The following is a 23,284-nucleotide window of genomic DNA, read 5'->3' on the forward strand; positions in this document are numbered from 1 at the left end:
ATTACTTAACAGTTGCTAGTAGTACTACTAGTAGTTGAGTTGGTACCCTAAACATAGGGGGAGTCAGGTGGCTGAGCGGTTGGGTAATCGGGCTAGTAATCTGAAGGTCGCCAGTTTGATTCCCAGCTGAGCCAAAATGACAGTGTGTCCTTGGGCAAGGCACTTCACCCTACTTGTCTCTGGGGAAAGTCCCTGTACTTACTGTAAGTCGCTCTGGATAAGAGCGTCTGCTAAATGACGAAATGTAAATGTAAACATGTTTGTTTGTTTTTCTAACCTACCAGATGATTGAGGATCGACCGAGCTGTCAGTAAAATAGTGTTTCCAAATGAAGAGTTTACTGACGTACTTATGTGTGGACACAAAAAGACTTCATCCCACATCAACTTCAAAGCCAAGTCACAAAGCAGCAGCATTGTGTCAGTGCTCCTTTGCTCTTGGTTGGCCTTGTTTATGACCTTCTCCCCTGACAACCCCCTCCCTCCCTCCATCCTCCTTTCTCTCTCTCAAGTTCCAGAAGCAAGATGGCCCTGAACAGTATCCTCAACGCTGATGACATCAAGAAAGCCCTGGCAGCATTTGCAGGTTTGGGATCTTCTATTTTTGCTTCCTAACTACAATAAGATGAACACAGCTACAGCCCCTAGGTTCACCACACACACACACGCACACACAGTACAAACCTTTCACACTCCAACATCGGAACTGACCGACTGAGGTCAGCCCAGGTCCCCTGACTTCTAGCAACCACATCTTTCCTATACCTCCACAGACAGAGCATCTGCCGTGTACAGTCTGGACTTCACCTTGTATTCATGGTGGTTTAATTTACCATTGTTTTCCAGTAGCATTTGGCCTTTAGAGGTGAACATGCTGGTGGCCTGACACCTGTGTGTGACCAGCTGCAGGGAGTGTCCCTTTCTGCTGACTGTAATGTGTGTGTGTGTGTGTGTGTGTGTGTGTGTGTGTGTGTGTGTGTGTGTGTGTGTGTGTGTGTATGTGTGTGTGTGTGTGTGTGTGTGTGTGTGTGTGTGTGTGTGTGTGTGTGTGTGTGTGTGTGTGTGTGTGTGTGTGTGTGTGTATGTACAGCTGCTGATTCCTTCAACCATAAGAAGTTCTTTGAGATGGTGGGTCTGAAGGCCAAGTCAGCTGACGATGTGAAGAAGGTCTTCCTGGTCCTGGATGCTGACAGCAGCGGCTTCATAGAGGAGAAGGAGCTAAAGTAATCCTACCTTCATACTCTCATACCTTAATGACAGACACACCCACAAACCCCAGCATCCATTCACAACACTCACTCTCTCTCACTGCTGTTCTCTCCTCAGAACCGTACTGAAGGAATTTTCCCCTGAGGGAAGGGACCTGACCGATAAGGAAACCAAAGCATTCCTACAGGCAGCCGACAAAGATGGAGATGGCAAGATTGGCATTGAAGGTCTCTGTCCCTTTTTACCTGGTCCTATATATCATGTGTCTCACACAGAGGCTCAGGTTCTGAGCCAGAATATAGGCCTACTGTATTTATCACCATATCTAAGGACTGAAGATTTGGTAGATGTTGTTTCTAGTGTTATTCTCCTCTCAGAGTACCAACCACACTGTCTCATCCTCTCTTTCAGAGTTCACTGCCCTGGTGCACCAGTAACAGTTACCTCCCTGCGGAGTAGGACTCCCCCACCCCACACCTGCTCCCAGACTGTTGCCCACACCCCCAACACGACTCTCTTCCTCCTTCCTCACCCCTCTGACCTGTCCGACATCTAGCTCTCTCCTCTCAGCACACACCTGCTCTAGAGTAAGAGAGTTGTGTCTCTCAGATCTCTGTGCCACCCACAATCATCCTGTTCATTTTCCGGTTTTATAAAATGTTTGCTTTTCTGTTGATGTGTAGATGATCACACTGCCGGACAAGCTGAACCTCCTGTTAAAGTACATTAGATATATCAAGAGGGAGTCCCTCTCTAAAAAGCTTCTGTTTCACTTTATCTATTCTACTTCTGCCACTGCTCCTTTCCTACCCTCCCACCATCCTCTGCTAATGAGCTGTTGTAAAAATGAAAATAATTAACAAACACTGAAATAAGTCAAGCTGTGAAAGAACAAAATAACAATAAAAGAAATGCCTAAAGTAGGACTGACTCCCACTGACTCCTTTAATCTCTCCTAACTCTTGTGTTAAGGTCTCCTCTCAGCTCCTCCTCTGCTCTGCCCTCACTGTCCTGAGACTTAGACAGCTGGAACATCCACACAACATGAAACACACAGAAATCAATGTCGTACTTTATTCATTATATTTGCAACTGCTGCTATCCAGAGTTGTGCTTGTGTATCGCAGTAGTACTATAGCATCCAGACTTAGACGTGCAAGAAGAAAAAGAGCACGTCAAGTTTCTGTACAGTCTGCCTTCATCCTTTCGTTTGTTCTCCTCAGCCAAGCCCCCCTTGACCATCTCTGAACACACACACACGCTGGACACAGCTGTTGTGGGAGTGTGTTTGTCTGGGCCCAGGAGGGTTTCACATGCAGGGGGGCGGGTCTCACAGACCCCGTGCTGCCAGCCGACACGCTGCATTCTAGCAAACACATGACAACCAGAACAACAACATTAACTAAATACTAACATAGGCCTATAGATCTGCTCAGTGGGATTGAGGACAAATTCACAACATACAATGTGAATCAGTGAGTTGCAGCCAATCTAGGCAGGCTCCAGATCCACCACAGTTCAGAATATATATATATATATAATAATATTTTTGTACCCATGGATTGTCTGTAGCCTAAACGCATGTTGTCATTAATAAGCAGATACAATTCCCTGCATCTCTACTGAAAATACAGTATCTACTTTACGGTAGGCCTTTTAGCTAACCATCATTTTCACCCTCAAAGAAAACCCTTTGAAACAAATTGTTTAGGTACTATGTTGCCTATATACATTCTATGGTAAAATTAGGCTATTACAAGCCTTATCACGAAGCACTCCTCGTCTAGCGAAAATGTGCATCCTCCATTATGTTCTCAAATAGTAAGGTCCTGTGAATATAATGCAATTTGTTGTAGTTGCTTTAGAGTAACAGGCCGAATCTGATGTATTCCTCATGTAGGCTTAAATAGCTCGTGTATTGATGTAACGTCCTTGAGTGTAATTTGTTGTTCTTGTTATTCACCATCAATAATATCAACAACAAAAAGAGAAAACAGAAGGTTGACGCAGTTACGACTATCTGCATGCCGCCCATGAGACACTGGCGGGCCACTGAGTAATTGCCTACTATCGGCTTGAGGATGGTCCGCCAACGGAGGCCCGACCGCTCCAAGCCACTAACGGCGTGCCACCCAAAAACCGCTGGTGGCCCGTCGATCGCATGCTAGCTGGCTGATGGGGTTTGAAAAACGTAGTGCTAACCTAAATACGTTTGAAGTGACTTTTCTTTTAGCCCATGCTGAAAATTCGTTTGGACGAATTGGCATTTTTGTCCAGCAAGTGACCTAGGGAAGTGCGCAAGACGCATGCCTCAAATAACAGTATTCTATTTCTTTTAGCTGACACTTTTATCCAAAAACGTAACCTTCAACCTCTCTGAAGTCAAATTGCACTACCACTGAGTTATACATATTATACTTTGTAAAGCTTGCAACCAGTTAAATGTGAAGGGATTAGGTGACCACCAAAGTAATGATTTCCCTGATATAGGCTTTCCTCGTTTTAAATTAACCATGTGTTGAACTGTCCAGTAGAGTCGGAGCATTACAATCAAATCATTTCAGGAGGAAGACTGTTGCTTAGTAACCCAAACTCTCTCCAGCTTTAATATTTGAATGTAAACACGTCAGTTGGTCTGCGCTCGAGAGCCTTATTCAAGACCCACACCACACATCACCAGCTCTACAAGCTACTAGTAAGGTAAATACTTTGTCTTCATTACCTAATGTTATATTGTGACAAATTACTTTTGTTTAGCTAAGAAGAACATTTATGATTTTGATAAATAGTTAACCTGGTTCAATAGATCCAACTGTAACTTTTTAACCGTTTAAAAACTAGTGCTAATTATCGTAGTGCTAGCACTACAGTTACAGATCTAGCCTAGCATTACAGTAGCAATACAATTACTCTGTCAAAAACGCAACCTGGAAAAAAGTACACAGTCAAGTACTTTATATTGACCTAATTTGTGTTTATGTACGTTAATTATTATGATTTTTTATTTTGATGAATCGTTAATTGGCCGGCTAGTCTAGCCTGATATCCCAGTTTCTACTAGATCGACAGTATTTTTTTAACCGTTGGTTAACAACTAGCTTTAGTTAGCTAGCGTTAGTACTAGCAACGACCTCTAGATCTAACGCTAGCTAAACCGCGACCCGGGCGACAAATCACTGAAATAAATAGCACAATTATTTTTATATTTATTTAGATGAATGTTAGCTTTAGCAATACTAACTTGGGTCTAGTATACTAGCGTTAAGGTGTTTCAGCGGTACTGTACGGTAAGCTACTGTACTGTAAATGTAGGGAAATGTATTAATTTGAAACTATTTGTTTATGACCTTCTCCCCTGACCACCCCCCCCCCCCTCCCTCCCTCCATCCTCCTTTCTCTCTCTCTAGTTCCAGAAGCAAGATGGCCATGAACAGTATCCTCAACGCTGATGACATCACAAAAGCCCTGGCAGCATTTGCAGGTTTGGGATCTTCTATTCTTCATAGCAACAACATGTACTGTATACCAGCACCTAGTGGCTCTTTCTGCTGACTGTAATGTGTGTGTGTGTGTGTGTGTGTGTGTGTGTGTGTGTGTGTGTGTGTATGTACAGCTGCTGATTCCTTCAACCATAAGAAGTTCTTTGAGATGGTGGGTCTGAAGGCCAAGTCAGCTGATGATGTGAAGAAGGTCTTCCTGGTCCTGGATGCTGACAGCAGTGGCTTCATAGAGGAGAACGAGATGAAGTACGACTCCTTTAGTGTTCACATGTTCATATTAGAACTGAATACACCTACACACGCTCTGACTGCTGTTCTCTCCTCAGAACCTTACTGAAGAGATTTTCCCCTGAGGGAAGGGACCTGACCGATAAGGAAACCAAAGCATTACTACAGGCAGCCGACACGGATGGAGATGGCAAGATTTCTAGTGATGGTCTCTGTCCCTTTTTACCTGGTCCCATATATCATGTGTCTCACACAGAGGCTCAGGTTCTGAGCCAGAATATAGGCCTACTGTATTTATCACCATATCTAAGGACTGAAGATTTGGTAGATGTTGTTTCTAGTGTTATTCTCCTCAGAGTACCAACCACACTGTCTCATCCTCTCTTTCAGAGTTCACTGCCCTGGTGCACCAGTAACAGTTACCTCTCTGCGGTGTAGGGCTCCCCCACCCCACACCTGCTCCCAGACTGTTGCCCACACCCCCAACACGACTCTCTTCCTCCTCCCTTTGACCTGTCCGACATGCTCTTGATTTGGCCCTTTTTTCCCCTCCCTCCCTCCACTGGTAGAGTTGGCCCTTTCCCCCTCCCTCCCTCCACTGGTAGAGTTGTTGGTACAAATGAACAAACACCAAGAGGTCAGACTGTGAAAGAACAAAATAATAATAAAAGAAATGCCTCTGGTATGTCTCACACTGAGCTTTCTTCTCTGCTCTGCCCTCACTGTCCTGAGACTTAGACAGCTGGAACATCCACACAACATGAAAAACACAGAAATCAATGTCACACTTTATTCATTGGATTTGCAAATACATCCAGAGTTGTGGCTGTGTATTGCTGTACCATCAGCCAGGCTGCATCACACCAAGGGCAGTCTGGGTTAAGTGTCCCCAACAGGACAAGCTGGCACCCCTCAGGTCCTCTGAGCAAATACCCCCACAACTATGTGTAGTGTTTGACACAAGGTCACAAGGTCATGGCCAGCCAGGCAGTATTCAGGGACCATGCCTGACAGACAGCTAACTCACAAGGTCATGGCCAGCCAGGCAGTATTCAGGGACCATGCCTGACAGACAGCTAACTCACAAGGTCATGGCCAGCCAGGCAGTATTCAGGGACCATGCCTGACAGACAGCTAACTCACAAGGTCATGGCCAGCCAGGCAGTATTCAGTGACCATGCCTGACAGACAGCTAACTCAGTCCCTACATGGTGTAACATTGAACAGAACATTTAACATGGTGTAGGTTTAAGAATGGCAGATCAAATGAAAGGGGACACATTATACAGCAGGCCTTATTAAGATCATTTTAACTCTTAACACAAACTACTTTTACAGAACAATTATTATACAATCTCCCTGATTCTGACAAAGTGTATGAGACAGACTTTAAAAAACATAAAACTTAAATATTAAACATTTATATTTACAATATAATCCCCAGAAAACAATCAATGCATTGGTTTCTCATCAATAAATCAAAATGTACCTCTTCATATAAAATAATGAATGCATTAACCATTCCTATCAAAGTGGTTTATGTAGGTCATGATATATCTGGGGTAGTGTGGGACGCCAAGCTAGTCTCAACTTCACAATATCACCACTCTTCCTCAAGGTTATGAGGTCATCACCCATCACCGACGGAGTTTCGGGGCTGATCTATCATTGGTCGATGTCGGCTTCAGCTTGACCGTGGCAAAAGGGTTGGTGCCTCTAGCAACACAGACATAGAATGGGAGCACAAGGATGAGAGCGATGGAGTGAGATGGGGAGAGAAAGGAAGAGACAGAAAGATGGAGAGACAAAAGAGGTTTCATCAGTTGTGTGTCAGTATGAAGTCTTGACAAGGGAGCAGAAGCTCGTCACCAGTCACTCATCACCAGTCACTCATCACCAGTCAGCCACTTGTGAGTGTGTGAGACATGGCTCTTACTTGGGGAAGAGCTCTGGAGGATGTCCGGACTTCTCAGGTCTCTGTAGAAAACCAGAGAGAGACAGGCAGAGAGAGAGCGAGACAGGGACAGAGAGACAGGCAGAGAGAGAGACAGGGAGAGAGAGTGAGACAGGGACAGAGAGAGACAGGGATAGAGAGACAGGCAGAGAGAGACAGGAACAGAGAGCGAGAGAGACAGGGACAGAGAGCGAGACAGGGACAGAGAGGGAGAGAGAGAGAGACAGAGCAAGACAGGGACAGAGAGAAACAGGCAGAGAGAGACAGGGAGAGAGAGCGAGACAGGGACAGAGAGAGACAGGCAGAGAGAAACAGAGAGAGAGACAGGGACAGAGAGACAGGGACAGAGAGAGAGGGACAGAGAGAGACAGGGAGAGAGAGAGAAAGAGAGACAGGGACAGAGAGAGAGAGGGACAGAGAGAGACAGGGAGAGAGAGATGAAGCATGTATCTTTGTATTTGTCAGTATCATCACTCTCCTCACCTCACCTGTCCCTTGATTTACACAACGTCTGTCTACCCCTGACAAGCATCTGCACTTCAGTCTTTCCACGGTTCAGTCTTTTCACTGTTCGTCTTTTCACTGTTCAGCTTTTCACAGTTCAGTCTTTCCAAACTCATAAAACGTTTATTGATGTGATAAATCTGGATGACTCTAACTCTTACAGTAAACCGACGTGTTCATTCACTTCTCATGATGAAAAGGTTAACTGGTCCGAGTCTCTACAGAATGCCACTGGAGCACCCTTGCTACACCTGACTTAACTCCATGCAAGTATGTGCACACACACACACATGCAAACAACCCCTCACACAGCCTCACCCCTACACTCTCAGCAGCTGGAACTGCCCCCCTGCATCCACCAGAACGCGGGGTGTGGCGTCATAGAGAAAAGCACCTTGCCACAGTGCCCCTGCTGGCCGGAGAGGGGAAAACCTTGACAATTTGGAGGTAAACTTTGACTAAAATAGTAACACTTTTTCCCAAAGAACTGTATTGATGAAAATGACAAATACAGTAGTAATCATGTTTTTAAAACACCAAATGTATAGTTGAGATTGTTCATGACCCATGGCCTAAATAGGCCTTTTAGTCTATCCACCAATACCTTCTTGTTTAAGAGTGACTCTGCCCTTCGTTCAGAGGTGGGCGTGATTGGACGCATTTCTGTCTGCCTATTGGGTAAGGGTGGAGGTGGGGGCGGGCCTCCTCCATGGTTGCTGCCTCCTGAGTGGTCAAGCAGGTTGCTCATGCTACTACTGCTTCTGAGGGTGGAGCCGCTACTGGAAATCAAGTAACAAAAAAGATTAAGTTTTTAATGTGGAAAAACGTTATTGTTCATCACTGCTCCTCACAGCAATAGGTCACCCACATTTCCTAAATAGTTCATTGTGTGCTGGAAGGCCTTGGTGTTTTAATGTTGGCCCTGTTTTCAGGAGATTGTGACACGAAAGCCAGATGAAGCAGTGGAAAGTATTAAAGATAATGATGCTAACTATAGTCATGGCAGCCTAGTTATTGGCTGCTTGCCCATCATGATTGGAAAACCATTGTTCTCAGTGACCTGCTTGTTTAAATATAGTTTGTATGACCAAATAAACTTGTGGGCAAAGTTCCCCTCTGAACAGTTACCTGGAGCTGGGCTGCCTGGGAGCCTCCAGAGGCTGCACATAGGTGGCCGGAAACCAGCCCTGGCTGCAGACATGCCAGAGAACCAGCCACCCGGAGAACCAGAGACATACAAGAGAACGGAGAACCAGAGACAGGGCATGAGAGAGCACAGATTATATAAATCACTTCTACATTTACACATCTCAAAGTTAGACACATTGAATTCATTATCAGAACTACTTAAGAGTGTACAGTCTGTACCATAACTCTGAAATAATAATATAAAGTTGTAAAGACACATGGAGATCATCAAGAATGATATTGTCTCATGATGTGTTTGGTTTGGTCCCTCTGGCCGTGGCCTCACCAGAGGCTGCTCTCAGCACGGCCGTACAGCCAGCCGTTCCTGGGCGCAGGGACCAGCACATTGATCAGCTCCCCCTTGGAAAAGGCCAGCAGGGTGGGGTTGGACAAGGCAGGGTGGGCCACCAGAGCCCTCATGACTCTCCCTCCTCCCAGGCCCAGGGAGTCCCCCACCGAGCCAGCACGGGAGCGACTGCCCTGGGGGGAGGGACCTGGGTGGAGAGGGGGAGGGAGGGAGAGGAAGGGAGGCGGAGAAAGGATGAGGGAGGATGATGACGGGGGGAGGTAGAGAGGGAGGTGAAGGGCAGGGAGGAAAAGTGAAAGAAACATGGTTGTGATGGGAGGGAAAAGAATGTATGAGGGAAGGAAAGGATACATTTACACAGAGGAAAGAGGAAGAGAGGCAGACACAGAAGGACATAAACATATATGTACACTAAAGCAACAACTCATTTGAGGCCTAGACGCCCCCCACCTCTAGAGGGCACTCTTCCCAAAGGCTGGTCCTCCCTGCGACTCCACCGCTCCTCCTCCCTCATCCCCACCTGCGCAGCAACACAGTAACACACCCAGCTCTCACAGCTTAAACACCACACACACACACCACACACACTGGAATCCACTGGAATCCAGATCTGTTAGCAGTGTTCTCTCTGGGATATATGAAGCAGTAGAGCGAGGGTCTCCAGCCCTGCTCCTGAAGAGCTACCTGCCTGTTCCTTCATGCTCCAACCACACGGGTTTGACCTGATTCAACACTAGTTACCTAATAATTAGAATCAGGCATGCTAGATTAGAGTTGGAGTAAAAGTGTGTTTGTTGGTGTGTTGCGTCTCCTACATTGCTGTCCTGCTCCAGGTGAGGGGAGGAGCCAGCACGTGGGCCCCGTGTGGCGCCCACCTGGTCCTTCCAGTCATCAGCTGTCTGCTGGAGAGGAACCCCTGTCTGCCGCACAGACACACACATCCTATGAGACTGTGTGTGTGGGGGGGGTATGTGTGTGTGGGGGGGTATGTGTGTGTGTGGGGGGGTATATGTGTGTGTGGGTATGTGTGTGTGGGGGGGGGGTATATGTGTGTGTGGGTATGTGTGTGTGTGTGTGGGGGGGGGTATATATGTGTGTGTGGGTATGTGTGTGTGTGTGTGTGTGTGTGTGGGGGTATATATGTGTGTGGGTATGTGTGTGTGTGGGGGGGGGTATATATGTGTGTGTGGGTATGTGTACCTTATTCATGAGGAGGATGAAGGACTGGGTGAGGTCGCAGTGTTTCTCAGCCAGGAAGCGATACCTCCGCTCCTCCTCCCGTAACGCCTCTTGCTGACTCTCTCTCAAGAAGCTGATGTACTCACTGCCGTCCTGTCCACACACACGCACGCATTCACACACACATGCACCACCACCACAACCCAAAGCACCGATGTGATTTAAGAAACTCAGGAATCTTTTCTGCAATACTTTTTTCTCTAGCAATGCCCCCCCCCCCCCCCCCCCCCCCCCCCCCCCCCCCCCCCCCCCCCCACAGCTGACTGACCTGATGGGCTCCTCTCCTCAACTGTCTCTCTAGACCGCTCACCTGGCTTCGTACCTCCATCTCATAGCACCTCCTGCTGTTCTGGAGGTCACATTACAGCAACGACAGACACTGAGTAAGCATACAAACACCTTAACCACATGAGAAGAGCACACACACTATGATATCCATGCTGAAGGCCGTGCGGGGAGAGAGGGAGAGCAGGGGGTGTGTGTGGGGTGTATGTGGGGTGGGGTGTGGGGTGTGTGTTGGGTGTGCCCTGTGTGTGTGGTGTGTGCCCTGTGTGTGGGGTGTGTGTGGGTTGGGGTGTGTGTGGGGTGGGGTGTCTGGGGTGGGGTGTGGGTGGGGTGTGCCCTGTGTGTGGGCTGTGTGTGTGGTGTGTGTGGGGTGTGCCCTGTGTGTTGGGTGTGTGTGGGGTGTGCCCTGTCTGTGGGGTGTGTGTGGGGTGTGTGGGGTGTGCCCTGTGTGTGGGGTGTGTGGGGTGTGTGTGGGGTGTGGTGTCTGTGGGGTGTGTGTGGGGTGGGGTGGGTAGGGGTGTGTGTGGGGTGTGGTGTGTGTGGTGTGTGTGTGGGGTGGGGTGTGTAGGGTGTGTGTGGCGTGTGGTGTGTGTGGTGTGTGTGTGGGGTGTGGTGTGTGTGGGGTGTGTGTGGGGTGTGGTGTGTGTGGGGTGTGTGTGTGTGGGGTGTGTGTGGGGTGTGGTGTGTGTGGGGTGTGTGTGTGTGGGGTGTGTGTGGGGTGGGGTGTGTGTGGGGTGTGTGTGGGGTGGGGTGTGTGTGGGGTGTGTGTGGGGTGGGGTGTGTGTGGGGTGGGGTGTGTGTGGGGTGTGGTGTGTGTGGGGTGTGGTGTGTGTGGGGTGGGGTGTGTGTGGGGTGTGTGTGGGGTGGGGTGTGTGTGGGGTGTGTGTGGGGTGGGGTGTGTGTGGGGTGGGGTGTGTGTGGGGTGTGGTGTGTGTGGGGTGTGGTGTGTGTGGGGTGTGTGTGGGGTGGGGTGTGTGTGGGGTGGGGTGTGGGGTGGGTGGGGTGTGTGTGGGGTGGGGTGTGTGTGGGGTGTGTGTGGGTGGGGTGTGTGTGGGGTGTGTGTGGGGTGTGTGTGGGGTGGGGTGTGTGTGGGGTGGGGTGTGTGTGGGGTGTGTGTGGGGTGTGGTGTCTGTGGGGTGTGTGTGGGGTGTGGTGTGTGTGGGGTGGGGTGTGTGTGGGGTGGGGTGTGTGTGGGGTGTGTGTGGGGTGGGGTGTGTGTGGGGTGTGTGTGGGGTGGGGTGTGTGTGGGGTGGGGTGTGTGTGGGGTGTGTGTGGGGTGGGGTGTGTGTGGGGTGGGGTGTGTGTGGGGTGGGGTGTGTGTGGGGTGTGTGTGGGGTGGGGTGTGTGTGGGGTGTGTGTGGGGTGTGTGTGGGGTGTGTGTGGGGTGTGTGTGTGTGGGGTGTGTGTGGGGTGTGTGTGGGGTGTGTGTGGGGTGGGGTGTGGGGTGTGTGTGGGGTGGGGTGTGTGTGGGGTGTGTGTGGGGTGTGTGTGGGGTGTGTGTGTGTGGGGTGTGTGTGGGGTGTGTGTGGGGTGTGTGTGGGGTGGGGTGTGTGTGGGGTGTGTGTGGGGTGTGTGTGGGGTGTGTGTGGGGTGTGTGTGGGGTGTGTGGGGTGGGGTGTGTGTGGGGTGTGTGTGGGGTGTGTGTGGGGTGTGTGTGGGGTGTGTGTGGGGTGGTTGCTTACTGAGATGTAGTCCTTGTCCAACTTCACGTTGTTGTCCATCTCCTGGATGACCTCATGCTGGAACCAGTAAAACTGGTGACAACACAAACAGGTCAAACATTCAAACATGCTACATTTCTGCTCCGTTAGCAAGATAAACAGTGAACAGTGACTTTATGACTGACCAAATGTTTTAATAATTGATCGCAGGTCTGTGGGGTTTGTTCAGGCTATTGTATATCAATGATTAAGTAATGAAAATGTAGGTCACTGGCAATATATCAATAGTTTCATAGTTTTTCTCACAAGTTTATGAACTCATTGTGTTAGATCAAAGACAATCCATATGGATGAGTCTTGTGTGTTTAGCCTGGTGTGTGAGTGTGTGTGTGTGTGTGTGTGTGTGTGTGTGTGTGTGTGTGTGAGTGTGTGTGTGTGTGTGTGTGCGTGTGTGTGTGTGTGTGTGTGTGTGGGACGGCCCCCTGGCAGTGCAGCATGTTGAGACCCTCACCACTCCCTCCAGCTCTGATGTGAGCTTCCTCTGGTGCTCAGAGATCTGAAGCAGGACATCTCCTACAACACACACACACACACACAGTCATGCACAGTCAAACACACATGTACACACACAGAGACACACATATTGTAAGCCTGCCTTTTGAAGCACCAACACCTTACCACGCCTAACCCTTCCTAAGACACTAACTTCCTTTAGTAGAAACTCTATCAGCAGTGAAGGCACCAGGAAGCTGTTTGTTTCCTCCACTCTGTCATATCAGGCCTTTAGTGGTGGAGCGGCTGGGTTAAGTGAACTGAGCCTCTGGCCCTGGGAGTCTGTTCTCCTCCATCATTAATGATCCCTATGGAGCTTCTGTTACCTGACCCAGCTCCTCTACTGCACACAAGCACCATCAGGTCCGCTTCCACCACTCTGTTTACAGCTCATTCAGGATCCGTTTGTCATAGATTAGAGTGTTGGCCCACCTTTAGTAAAACTGACCCTAGGTCAGCTTTAAGGCCTGGACTGTAGGTGTATCTCCATTCAAAACAAACATGTTTATGTTCAGCGTAGATAACAATGTGTTCACGCTCACGTAGAATGCAAGGCTGAGGCCCTCTGAAGGTGGAGTGAAAATATGTGAAGAATCACACCAGTGTCCTCTACAGGGCTGGCCCTAGGGGGTTTTGGGGGCCCTAAATAAAAATAGTGTATGGGGCCCATTGTTTGGCAAAACAATTGTTTTTGGGAGGGGGGCCCGAACCAATCGTGGGGCCCTAAACAAATGTTTAGTTTTTTTATTGGGTCAGGCCAACCCAGGTCCTCTACACACACACACACACATACAATGACGGGGGAACATACCGATAGGCCGTGAGGACAGGGTGTGCAAGGCCTGCTCTCCTATCTTAGCCAGAGAGCTGAAGTAGGCTTCACTAGTGGCTGCAAGAGCTGAAACACACACACACACACAGTGTAAACACACACACACACACAGTGTAAACACAAGCAATCCCGCAAAGAGGAAATTATATTGTACATTCAAATTATGTAACTGACTTTTCCAACACCATATACAGTGCCCTCCAAAAGTATTGGAACAGTGAGGCCAATTCCTTTATTTTTGCTGTAGACTGAAAACATTTGGGCTTGACATCAAACGATGAATGTGAAACCAGAGATCAACGTTTCAGCTTTTATTTCCAGGTATTTACATCAGGATCTGATGCACAAATTAGAAAATATCACCTTTTTGTTCGAACCCACCCATTTGTCACGTGAGCAAAAGTATTGGAACATATGACTGACAGGTGTGTTTTGTTGCCCAGGTGTGTCCTATTACATACATTATTCAATCAATAAATACCACTGAATGTCTACACTCAGGTTCAGATTGGGTAAGATAGGTTTTGTCTATGCAGACTGTATTCAGAGGTGAAAACAACATGAAAACCGGAGCGCTGTTTTTGGGTGAAAAACAAGCAATTGTGAGTCTTAGAGAAGATGGAAAATCAATCAGAGCCATTGCAGAAACATTGGCCATAGCCAGTACAACCATTTGGAATGTCCTGAAGAAGAAGAAAACTACTGGTGTACTAAGTAACAGACGTCGAACAGGTAGACCAAGGAAAACATCAGCAGTTGATGACAGAAACATTGTGAGAGCTGTAAAGAAAGACCCTAAAACAACTGTTAGTGAGATCAGCAACAACCTCCAGATGGCAGGAGTGAAGGTATCACTATCTACTGTTCGCAGAAGACTTCATGAACAAAAGTACAAGGGCTACACCAGAAGATGCAAATCACTCATTAGCAAGAAGAATAGGAAGGCCAGGCTGGAATTTGCCAAAAAGTACAGAGATGAACCTCAAAAATTCTGGGACAAAGTTTTATGGACTGATGAGACAAAGATTAACTTTTACCAAAGTGATGGAAAGGCTAAAGTTTGGAGAAAGAAAGGAACTGCTCATGATCCCAAACACACAAGCTCATCTGTGAAACACGGTGGAGGTAATGTCATGGCTTGGGCTTGCATGGCTTCTTCTAGGACGGGCTCATTAATCTTCATTGAGGATGTAACACATGATGGCAGCAGCAAAATGAACTCGGAAGTCTACAGAAACATTTTGTCTGCCAATTTAAGGAAAGATGCAACCAAACTGATTGGCAGAGCCTTCATCATGCAGCAAGATAACGACCCAAAACACACTGCCAAAACAACAAAGGAGTTCATCAGGGGCAAGAAATGGAAGGTATTAGACTGGCCAAGTCAATCTCCAGACTTAAACCCTATAGAGCATGCATTTTACCTGCTTAAGAGGAGACTGAAGGGAGGAACCCCACAAAACAAACAACAACTGAAAGAGGCTGCAGTGAAAGCCTGGGAAAGCATCAAAAAGGAAGAATGCAAAAGTTTGGTGACGTCAATGGGTCACAGACTTGCTGCAGTTATTGAAAGCAAAGGATTTGCAACTAAATATTAAGTCTTATTCACTTAAATATGTTTTAAGTATATCTGTTCCAATACTTTTGCTCACATGACAAATGGGTGGATTCAAACAAAATGTGATATTTTCTTAGTTGTGCATCAGATCCTGATGTAAATACCTGGAAATAAAAGCTGAAACGTTGATCTCTGGTCTCACGTTCATTATTTGATGTCAAGCCCAAATGTTTTCAGTCTACAGCAAAAATAAAGGAATTGGCCTCACTGTTCCAATACTTTTGGAGGGCACTGTAAATGGAGGAAGGCTAGTTATGAAACAGGCTGTGGTCCCATCAGCAGCTGTCAGATGCACACAACATCTCCCACCACCAGCCCCACTACTCCATGCTGTCTGTCTATCTTGTTCTGGATTTGTACCATAAGCCCTCTGCTTGTAATTGTAAATATACTATGCTAGCTGCTCTACAGGGCAGAAAAAGACAGAAAGTGTCCCTTCTAGATAGAACCACTCCAAGTCAAAACTATCTTCATTGAAAAAAGTGGTTAAATGAACAGATGGAGTGTCCTGACGAAACTCATGTATTACTAACATATTGCAACTGTCCTGAGAAACTCTGAACTTTTTTCTCCCTATGACAATCCATCACTGACCACCAGCATGTGTTCCAGCTGTACTGTCCCAGCATGTGTTCCAGCTGTACTGTCCCAGCATGTGTTCCAGCTGTACTGTCCCAGCATGTGTTCCAGCTGTACTGTCCCAGCATGTGTTCCAGCTGTACTGTCCCAGCATGTGTTCCAGCTGTACTGTCCCAGCATGTGTTCCAGCTGTACTGTCCCAGCATGTTCCTTTACTGCCTGTGAGCAGCTCACAGACCGGTCCAGGAGTTTGCTTCACATCAGGGACTATTCCACACTGTCTGGGACATTGTCAGAATGAGATGCAGCCTGACTATTACACACTAGCATGTGTCTCCAGGGATGCAGCTGGCCGGGGGGGGGGAACTGGGGGGGGGGGGTGTTACAGGGTGGAGGGTGTTACAGGGTGGAGGGTGTTACAGGGTGGAGGGGTGGAGGGGTAGAGGGGTGTAAGGATACAATCTCTTAACAGGTAGACCAGACAGAGGCACGACGATTCAAAAAGGGTTGGCTTCATTTATTAGCATCGACGTCGGATCATGCCATCCATCACTCCACAACAGAGTGGCTAGCATGAGTGAGAAACATGTCTCTCAGATGGACATTATATACATGAGCTGGACCGTACAGATATAGTAACCACCAAAACATGTCCTTAAACGGTATACATTCCACAGCTTAAGGCACAGGGAAAACGACACACAGGTGGTTCGGTCATCACTCATTGTTTCTACTATTTTCTGCATGTTGCTCTTTCCAAAGGTGAAAGTAGAACATTCTCCAATCTATATGTGTATTGTCAGAGGCTCACTGCGTGACCTCTTGACCACAGCAAGAGACAACCTCACATATGTATAGAAAATCTGCATATCAAGGGGGGTGGGGGATGGTTGATTAAGGGTGGAGGGGGGGTGTTACAGGGTGGAGGGAGAGTCAGGGTAAAATATGTTAGTCAGAGCAGGTAGGACCTCACCATGGAAAGCCTGGATGTAGCTGTTCCCCAGAGACACTAACTTCTGCAGGCTTGGATTGAACTGATCCGTCAGACTCTGTTGAACATACACAAACACATGCACCAACACGCAATACCAAGAGGAACTTGTAATCTATTAAGTTATGCATGTTAAAATATCAACAATAAGAAACATTTCGATTTATGTCATCCTATATTGTTTGCGGCTTGATACAATTCTTTCTGGAAATGTAAGTGAGACATCCAGAGTTTGCGGTTCAGATGCGGCTTCCGGGTTAAAGATGTTGTCTTACCGCATATATCGCTAGCGTGGAGCGGTGGAGCTGGTCGCTGTTCAGGCCTGACATGTTGACGCTTGAGGTTGGATGAAACTAAATTATCTCGTTTCTATAGTTTTATAAATTGAGAAACATCCGGTTAATGTCCCCTTTGTCGCCTACTCCCCACGAATCAGCAGTTTATCATCAAATGGAACGGAAGAACTGAACGTGTGCGCAATTGACACCGAGCTCTGAGACAAAGTTGTTAATTATTAAAGGAGTATGGGCCATAAAATACAACACCCAACATGCTGAATGTACTAACACGTGTGTGTGTGTGTGTGTGTGTGTGTGTGTGTGTGTATGTGTGTGTGTGTGTGTGTGTTCAACATGAAGAGACCTTGTAGACCAATGTAGGCCAAACTCACTTCACTCTCAGTGCCCGTTTCCGATGAAACGTGGACACAAGCTGATGTCAAATGTGAAAATTCTCTTCAAAACGTGACATAGGCCTATTCAAGGGGGATGTATATGTGCATGAAAACGTTCATAGGAAATGGCAGCAAGCGCCATAATCACTATCTTCATTCAGATGAAACAGTATGGCCCATGTTTAAATAAGATTAAATAAGAACATGTTAATCATGAAAGAACGGGAGAATGTAGCCTACAGAACCTGTGGGCAATAAACTAATAACAGGTTCCCAGTGTTCGTCATAAAGACAAACTATAAAAGGAAAGCAGGTTGTTCAGCCGTGACGTAACGGAGCGGAGAAGGAGATCGAGGCCCTCGAGCCCTCATAAAACAGGTGCTGCAGTAATTAGGGTCCGGTGGTTGTACACTAGGTGGCACCATTAAACAAAAGACACGACCGGAATTTTAAACAGCTCTCGCAGCATACACGCGTAATCACACACAACACAGATACATATATAATATTAACATATTAATAGTTAAAACATGTCCCGCTGCCTGAATAATTCGTGATGTTCTCTGCGTATATCCATGGGTTCAACTATAACCTACCCTCACCTGCGCTGTACAGGAAATCTTCCTGTTCATCTGAAGGTGCTTAGATGTTACAGCCTCTCTCTCTCTTCTTCTCTTTCTCTCTCTCTTTCTCTCTCTCTCTTGCTCTTTCTCTCTCTCTTTCTCTCTCTCTCTTGCTCTTTCTCTCTCTCTTGCTCTCTCTTTCTTTCTCTCTCTCTCTCTCTCTCTCTCTCTCTCTCTCTCTCTCTCTCTCTCTAGCTCTCTCTCTCTCTCTCTGTAGCTCTCTCTCTCTCTCTCTCTCTCTCTCTCTCTCTCTCTCTCTCTCTCTCTCTCTCTCTCTCTCTCTCTTACACAAACACACGCACACAAACTGTTTACATTGGACAGACCTGATCGTGTTAGCACAATCTAATGAGTTCACTAATAGCTTCGGTCCTCAAGTATGAATCACGCTCTCTGGTGCCCATGCTGCAGCAAAACCACCTAGAATCCGGCTGTCCCGCAGGAAGACTCTAAGTTGACTTATGAACGGCGCACCAGGGTGTGAGTGGCTGCGCATCGACGCGGCAGAAACGGCGCGTGTCCTGCTATTCCTGGTTTAAAATAGCCGACCGCTTTGAATCTCCGTAATGTGAGAGACAGCAAAAGATGTTCGTTACCAAATATACAACAGTGTAGTACAACCGCTGCCACCTCTCTCTCTCTCTCTCTCTCTCTCTCTCTCTCTCTCTCCCTCTCTCTCTCTCTCTCTCTCTCTCTCTCCCTCTCTCTCTCTCTCTCTCTCTCTCTCTCTCTCTCTCCCTCTCTCTCTCTCTCGTCTTGCTTGTTGTCCTCCCAGTGACAGAATGAGATATCTTCTGTAGGCTAGAAGGCAGAGGCCATGCACAAGGAACCGAGGTAGGGAATGCAAACGGTTGTGCTTTATTGATTCAATATATAGATTCAAACTTTATTCTTTTAGTATGGATAGTGGTGGCAATGCCCTAGGCTCGATCCTGTCGGAATATCAACACAAATAGTTTGATCCTTTGTTATATTGCGCTCAATTACTATATAGCGTAATTGAACCCGTGATAGTGGTGAGTTTTTCATAATCATTGATCGCTCCAGCCGCCAACCTGAAGTTCATCGTTATCATCTTGGCCGCGGTATGGTGGCCTTCATCGGAGCTGTTATCTGTATTATCGCTGCAGTCCACACAGGCTCTGCCGCCGCAGCGCCCCAGCCGCCTGCAGCCGACAACCAGTCGACGTCGCCTGACTACGGAGAACAGACTTCCGCCGGGGGCTCGGCACGGGCTGGTCCGCTGGGCGCTCTCCATGGTTCTGTAACTCCAGATTTCGAAGCGCCCACCCTCAACATACTCAGTGTTCTGGACGGCAGACCAGACGCTACGGTCAGCCGACTCATCTGCACTCCTATTCCCGCAGGCGAATGTAATCGGAAAAACTTTCAGCAACAAGCGGATGAATCTTCGGTATACGCAGGCGAGGATTGGGGGCACCTTCGCACCACAGCGGAAGAATTAAAACAGACTGTGCTTCAACAGAAGGACCAGATTCTCACCGACCAACGGACGATCAGAGAGCTAACCGGCAAGCTTTCGGAGTGCGAGAGCGGGATAGAGGGGATAAACAGTCCGGAAAGAAGCGCGGGGCTACGGAGAGGGAGATGGGGGGAGGATGGAGGTCTCATGGTTCGAGATAGTCCTCAGGGGTCGCGCGCCGCTGTACAGCTGCTCACAGATCGAGCAGTTAACGACCTGGATCAGGCCATCACTCTGTTGAAAGACCGCATAGAGAGACTAGAGGTAGGACGGTTACGAGTCCTGGATATATGTCATTGCCTTTTAATATCAACAGAAGTAGTTTTCCACGTATTAGCCAAACAAAAAACTATTCAACATGCTTTGCCCTGGTGGCATATTTATAAAATGAGTCAGTCCCTTTAGTGCACAGTGATGCTGATTAGCGCTTATCGAGATGGGGAGGGGGAAAGGGGGAGGGGAGGGGGGGGGGGGGAGAGGGGGAGGGGAGGGGGGGGGGAGCGGGGGAGAGGGGGAGGGGAGGGGGGGGGAGAGGGGGAGGGGAGGGGGGGGAGCGGGAGGGGAGGGGGGGAGAGGGGGAGAGGGGGAGTGGAGGGGGGGGGGGAGACACTGTCACGTGAAAGTGCCTCCTGGCTGCCTGTGATAGCAGCACCTAACCCTAACCCTAACCCTGTGATAGCAGCACATGATGTACAACCTTTTTCTGCTGGAGAAATATCATCAATAATTCATGAGACACCTATATATATGTGTTAGATGAGAAAGACCTGCATGTTCTCCAGCATCTCAAGACTTCATCCATCTGTTTGGCTCTGTAACATGCTTCACACCTGTCTCACTGTACTGTCCTGTCTCACTGTGTTGTCCTGTCTCACTGCACTGGCCTGTCTCACTCTGCTGTCCTGTCTCACTGTTCTGTCCTGTCTCACTGTACTGTCCTGTCTCACTGTTCTGTCCTGTCTCACTGTGTTGTCCTGTCTCACTGTACTGTCCTGTCTCACTGTACTGTCCTGTCTCACTGTGTTGTCCTGTATGAGTCTTAGCTGTACAATTCACAGCTGCTATACAGTACTGTGTATTGTTACTACTGTTTGTAATACACAATTGTATACTAAAGAATCATGAAACTAATTGGTTGGTTTGTGCAATACTGCTCTCCTGACATTCTCTCTCTCTTTTTCTCTCTCTCTCTCTCTCTCTCTCTCTCTCTCTCTCTCTCTCTCTCTCTCTCTCTCTCTCTCTCTCTCTCTTTCTCTCTTTCTCTTAATTATAGACTGAACTCTTTTGGTACATAACTGATGGTGCATAATTGAAAACAAAACATTCTCCAGAGGTTCGACAGCTTCTCTAACAACACCTCACTCACTTGCCTCATCACATAACAACTATAGAGAGACAGAGAGAGAGAGACAGAGAGAGAGAGAGAGAGAGACAGAGACAGAGACAGACACAGACACAGAGAGAAAGACATAGAGAGAGAGAGACCGAGAGAGATAGAAAGAGACAGAGAGAGAGACATAGAGAGAGAGAGAGACAGAGAGAGAGACATAGAGAGAGACATAGAGAGACGGACAGAGAGAGCGCTTTCTGTGGAAGGGTTTCTTCAAGGTGAAAGGAACAAGATCACTTCTAAAAGACCTTCATCTTTCCTTCCCTGCAGTCAGACATCGGACCATATCCCCACAACCACACCGCTGGATCCTCCCAGGCCCCCAGCCCTCCTTCTGCAGCCCTAGGAGGGAGGGGGAAGGCCGGGCAGGAGGCTGGGCTGAAGCGCTGGAGGATGGAGGACCTGGAGGGAGCGCTGGAGAGGAAGGCTCTGCGCCAGGACATCCTCCAGCAGCAGCAGGACGTGGACCAGGCTGTCCGGGTCCTGCACCAGCGCCTCGCTCACCTGGAGGACGGTGAGCATAGGGATCAGGAGAGAATATGTGTGTGTGCGTCCATTTGCAAAAATACTGTCATTTATAAAAAGAAATATTAACTTAATACTTTGCTGTGTTGACTGCTCCTCCCCCCTCCCTCCCCCCTCCCTCTCTTCCCCAGGCCGGTCAGAGCACCCTGCGCGCTTCAGGCTGTCCTTCTCCACACGGACCAACTCCATGTATGCTGTGATGAGCCGCCCCATCCCTGAGCTGGCGGCGTTCACTGCCTGCCTGTGGCTGCGGCCCTCGCAGGGGGGCATGGGCACGGCTCTGTCCTACGCCGTGAAGGAACAGCCCAACGAGCTGGTGCTGCTGCAGGGTCTGCACTCTGCTGTGGAGCTGCTCATCAACGACAAGGTAGGAACAGGAAGGTGGTAGGAACAGGAAGGTGGTAGGAACAGGAAGGTGGTAGGAACAGGAAGGTGGTAGGAACAGGAAGGTGGTAGGAACAGGAAGGTGGTAGGAACAGGAAGGTGGCAGGAACAGGAAGGTGGCAGGAACAGGAAGGTGGCAGGAACAGGAAGGTGGCAGGAACAGGAAGGTGGCAGGAACAGGAAGGTGGCAGGAACAGGAAGGTGGTAGGAACAGGAAGGTGGTAGGAACAGGAAGGTGGTAGGAACAGGAAGGTGGCAGGAACAGGAAGGTGGTAGGAACAGGAAGGTGGTAGGAACAGGAAGGTGGTAGGAACAGGAAGGTGGCAGGAACAGGAAGGTGGCAGGAACAGGAAGGTGGCAGGAACAGGAAGGTGGTAGGAACAGGAATGGCCATTAGGGAACAACACAATATTGGAATGCTTCCAGGCTGTTGCCAGATACAATTTTGAACGTGTCTAAAAAGGTGTCTATAAACTACAGCCATCCCAACCTTGCACTTCACTGTCACTCTGGAGATTCTAAGCTGCCTTGTCGTCCTCCCACCAACAGGTGGCGGCGCTGCCTCTGAACCTGTCCCGGGGAAGCTGGCAGCACCTGTGTGTGAGCTGGAGCCAGAGGGCTGGGGCGTGGCAGGCCTACCAGGGGGGCAGGCTGAAGGGCCAGGGAGAGGGGCTGGCGGCTGGGCATCTCATCAGACCTGGAGGGGTCCTCATCCTGGGGCAGGAGCAGGTGAGAGGGAGGGAGGGGTTAAAGATTGAAACACTCAGTTAGATGGATTTAGCGTTACAGTTTCATGCCTCCCTTCCCCTCCCTCCCTCTCCTTGCCTCTCTTCTCCCCCCCTCTCTGCAGGACACCCTGGGAGGGGGGTTTGACTGGTCGCAGGCGCTGGTGGGGGAGCTGTCCCAGGTGAACCTGTGGGAGAGGGTGCTGATGCCTTCGGAGGTGGCCCGGCTGGTGCACTGTGGGCGGGTTGAGCAGGGCAACGTGGCCCCCTGGAGGGACCGGGACCTGGAGCTGTACGGAGGGGCCACCAAGGCCCCAGGAGAGCCCTGCGCCAAACACACACGCCAGTGAGGGACAGGGTGTGGAGGGGGTAGGATGTGGAGGGTTAGGGTGTGGAGGGTTAGGGTGTGGAGGGGGTAGGGTGTAGAGGGGGGTAGGGTGTGGAGGGGTTAGGGTGTGAAGGGGGTAGGGTGTGGAGGGTTAGACTGTGGAGGGGGTAGGGTGTGGAGGGTTAGGGTGTGGAGGGTTAGGGTGTGGAGGGGGTAGATTGTAGAGGGTTAGGGTGTGGAGGGTTAGGGTGTGGAGGGGGTAGGGTGTGGAGGGGGTAGGGTGTGGAGGCATAGGGTGTGGAGGGGGTAGGGTGTGGAGGGTTAGGGTGTGGAGGGTTAGGGTGTGGAGGGGGTAGAGTGTGGAGGGGTAGGGTGTGGAGGGGGTAGAGTGTAGAGGGTTAGGGTGTGGAGGGTTAGGGTGTGGAGGGGGTAGGGTGTGGAGGGTTAGGGTGTGGAGGGTTAGGGTGTGGAGGGTTAGCGTGTGGAGGGGGTAGGGTGTGGAGGGGG

At 48.9% G+C, this 23,284-nt stretch overlaps 4 protein-coding genes across 4 annotated transcripts; 3 read left to right on the forward strand and 1 right to left on the reverse strand.

The window, feature by feature from the left end:
- Positions 1–497: 497 nt before the first annotated feature.
- On the forward strand, positions 498–2,131 carry LOC124463473 (parvalbumin-7-like). The gene is made up of 4 exons (XM_047015203.1): positions 498–585; positions 1,090–1,222; positions 1,326–1,435; positions 1,620–2,131. Exons 1-4 carry the CDS (start codon positions 525–527, stop codon positions 1,643–1,645), a joined length of 330 nt encoding a protein of 109 aa, XP_046871159.1. The 5' UTR covers positions 498–524; the 3' UTR covers positions 1,646–2,131.
- Positions 2,132–3,837: 1,706 nt separating this feature from the next.
- LOC124463474 (parvalbumin-7-like) lies at positions 3,838–5,618 on the forward strand. Its single transcript, XM_047015204.1, has 5 exons — positions 3,838–3,908; positions 4,616–4,689; positions 4,822–4,954; positions 5,035–5,144; positions 5,327–5,618. The coding sequence occupies exons 2-5, from the start codon at positions 4,629–4,631 to the stop codon at positions 5,350–5,352; spliced, it is 330 nt and encodes a 109-aa protein (XP_046871160.1). The 5' UTR covers positions 3,838–3,908; positions 4,616–4,628; the 3' UTR covers positions 5,353–5,618.
- A 139-nt stretch (positions 5,619–5,757) lies between these two features.
- On the reverse strand, positions 5,758–16,985 carry baiap2l2a (BAR/IMD domain containing adaptor protein 2 like 2a). Its single transcript, XM_047015176.1, has 14 exons — positions 16,922–16,985; positions 16,629–16,704; positions 13,438–13,524; positions 12,586–12,647; positions 12,096–12,167; positions 10,397–10,477; positions 10,090–10,221; positions 9,705–9,809; positions 9,340–9,409; positions 8,869–9,076; positions 8,523–8,585; positions 7,999–8,173; positions 6,873–6,913; positions 5,758–6,652 (listed from the first exon to the last, which is right to left on the reverse strand). Exons 1-14 carry the CDS (start codon positions 16,973–16,975, stop codon positions 6,574–6,576), a joined length of 1,305 nt encoding a protein of 434 aa, XP_046871132.1. The 5' UTR covers positions 16,976–16,985; the 3' UTR covers positions 5,758–6,573.
- Positions 16,986–18,745: 1,760 nt separating this feature from the next.
- LOC124463468 (neuronal pentraxin receptor-like) lies at positions 18,746–22,818 on the forward strand. Its single transcript, XM_047015197.1, has 5 exons — positions 18,746–19,689; positions 21,086–21,329; positions 21,472–21,707; positions 22,274–22,453; positions 22,575–22,818. The coding sequence occupies exons 1-5, from the start codon at positions 19,030–19,032 to the stop codon at positions 22,797–22,799; spliced, it is 1,545 nt and encodes a 514-aa protein (XP_046871153.1). The 5' UTR covers positions 18,746–19,029; the 3' UTR covers positions 22,800–22,818.
- The last annotated feature ends 466 nt before the right edge of the window (positions 22,819–23,284 follow it).

This window comes from Hypomesus transpacificus, unplaced genomic scaffold (assembly GCF_021917145.1).
Source record: "Hypomesus transpacificus isolate Combined female unplaced genomic scaffold, fHypTra1 scaffold_283, whole genome shotgun sequence".
Taxonomy (NCBI): domain Eukaryota; kingdom Metazoa; phylum Chordata; class Actinopteri; order Osmeriformes; family Osmeridae; genus Hypomesus; species Hypomesus transpacificus.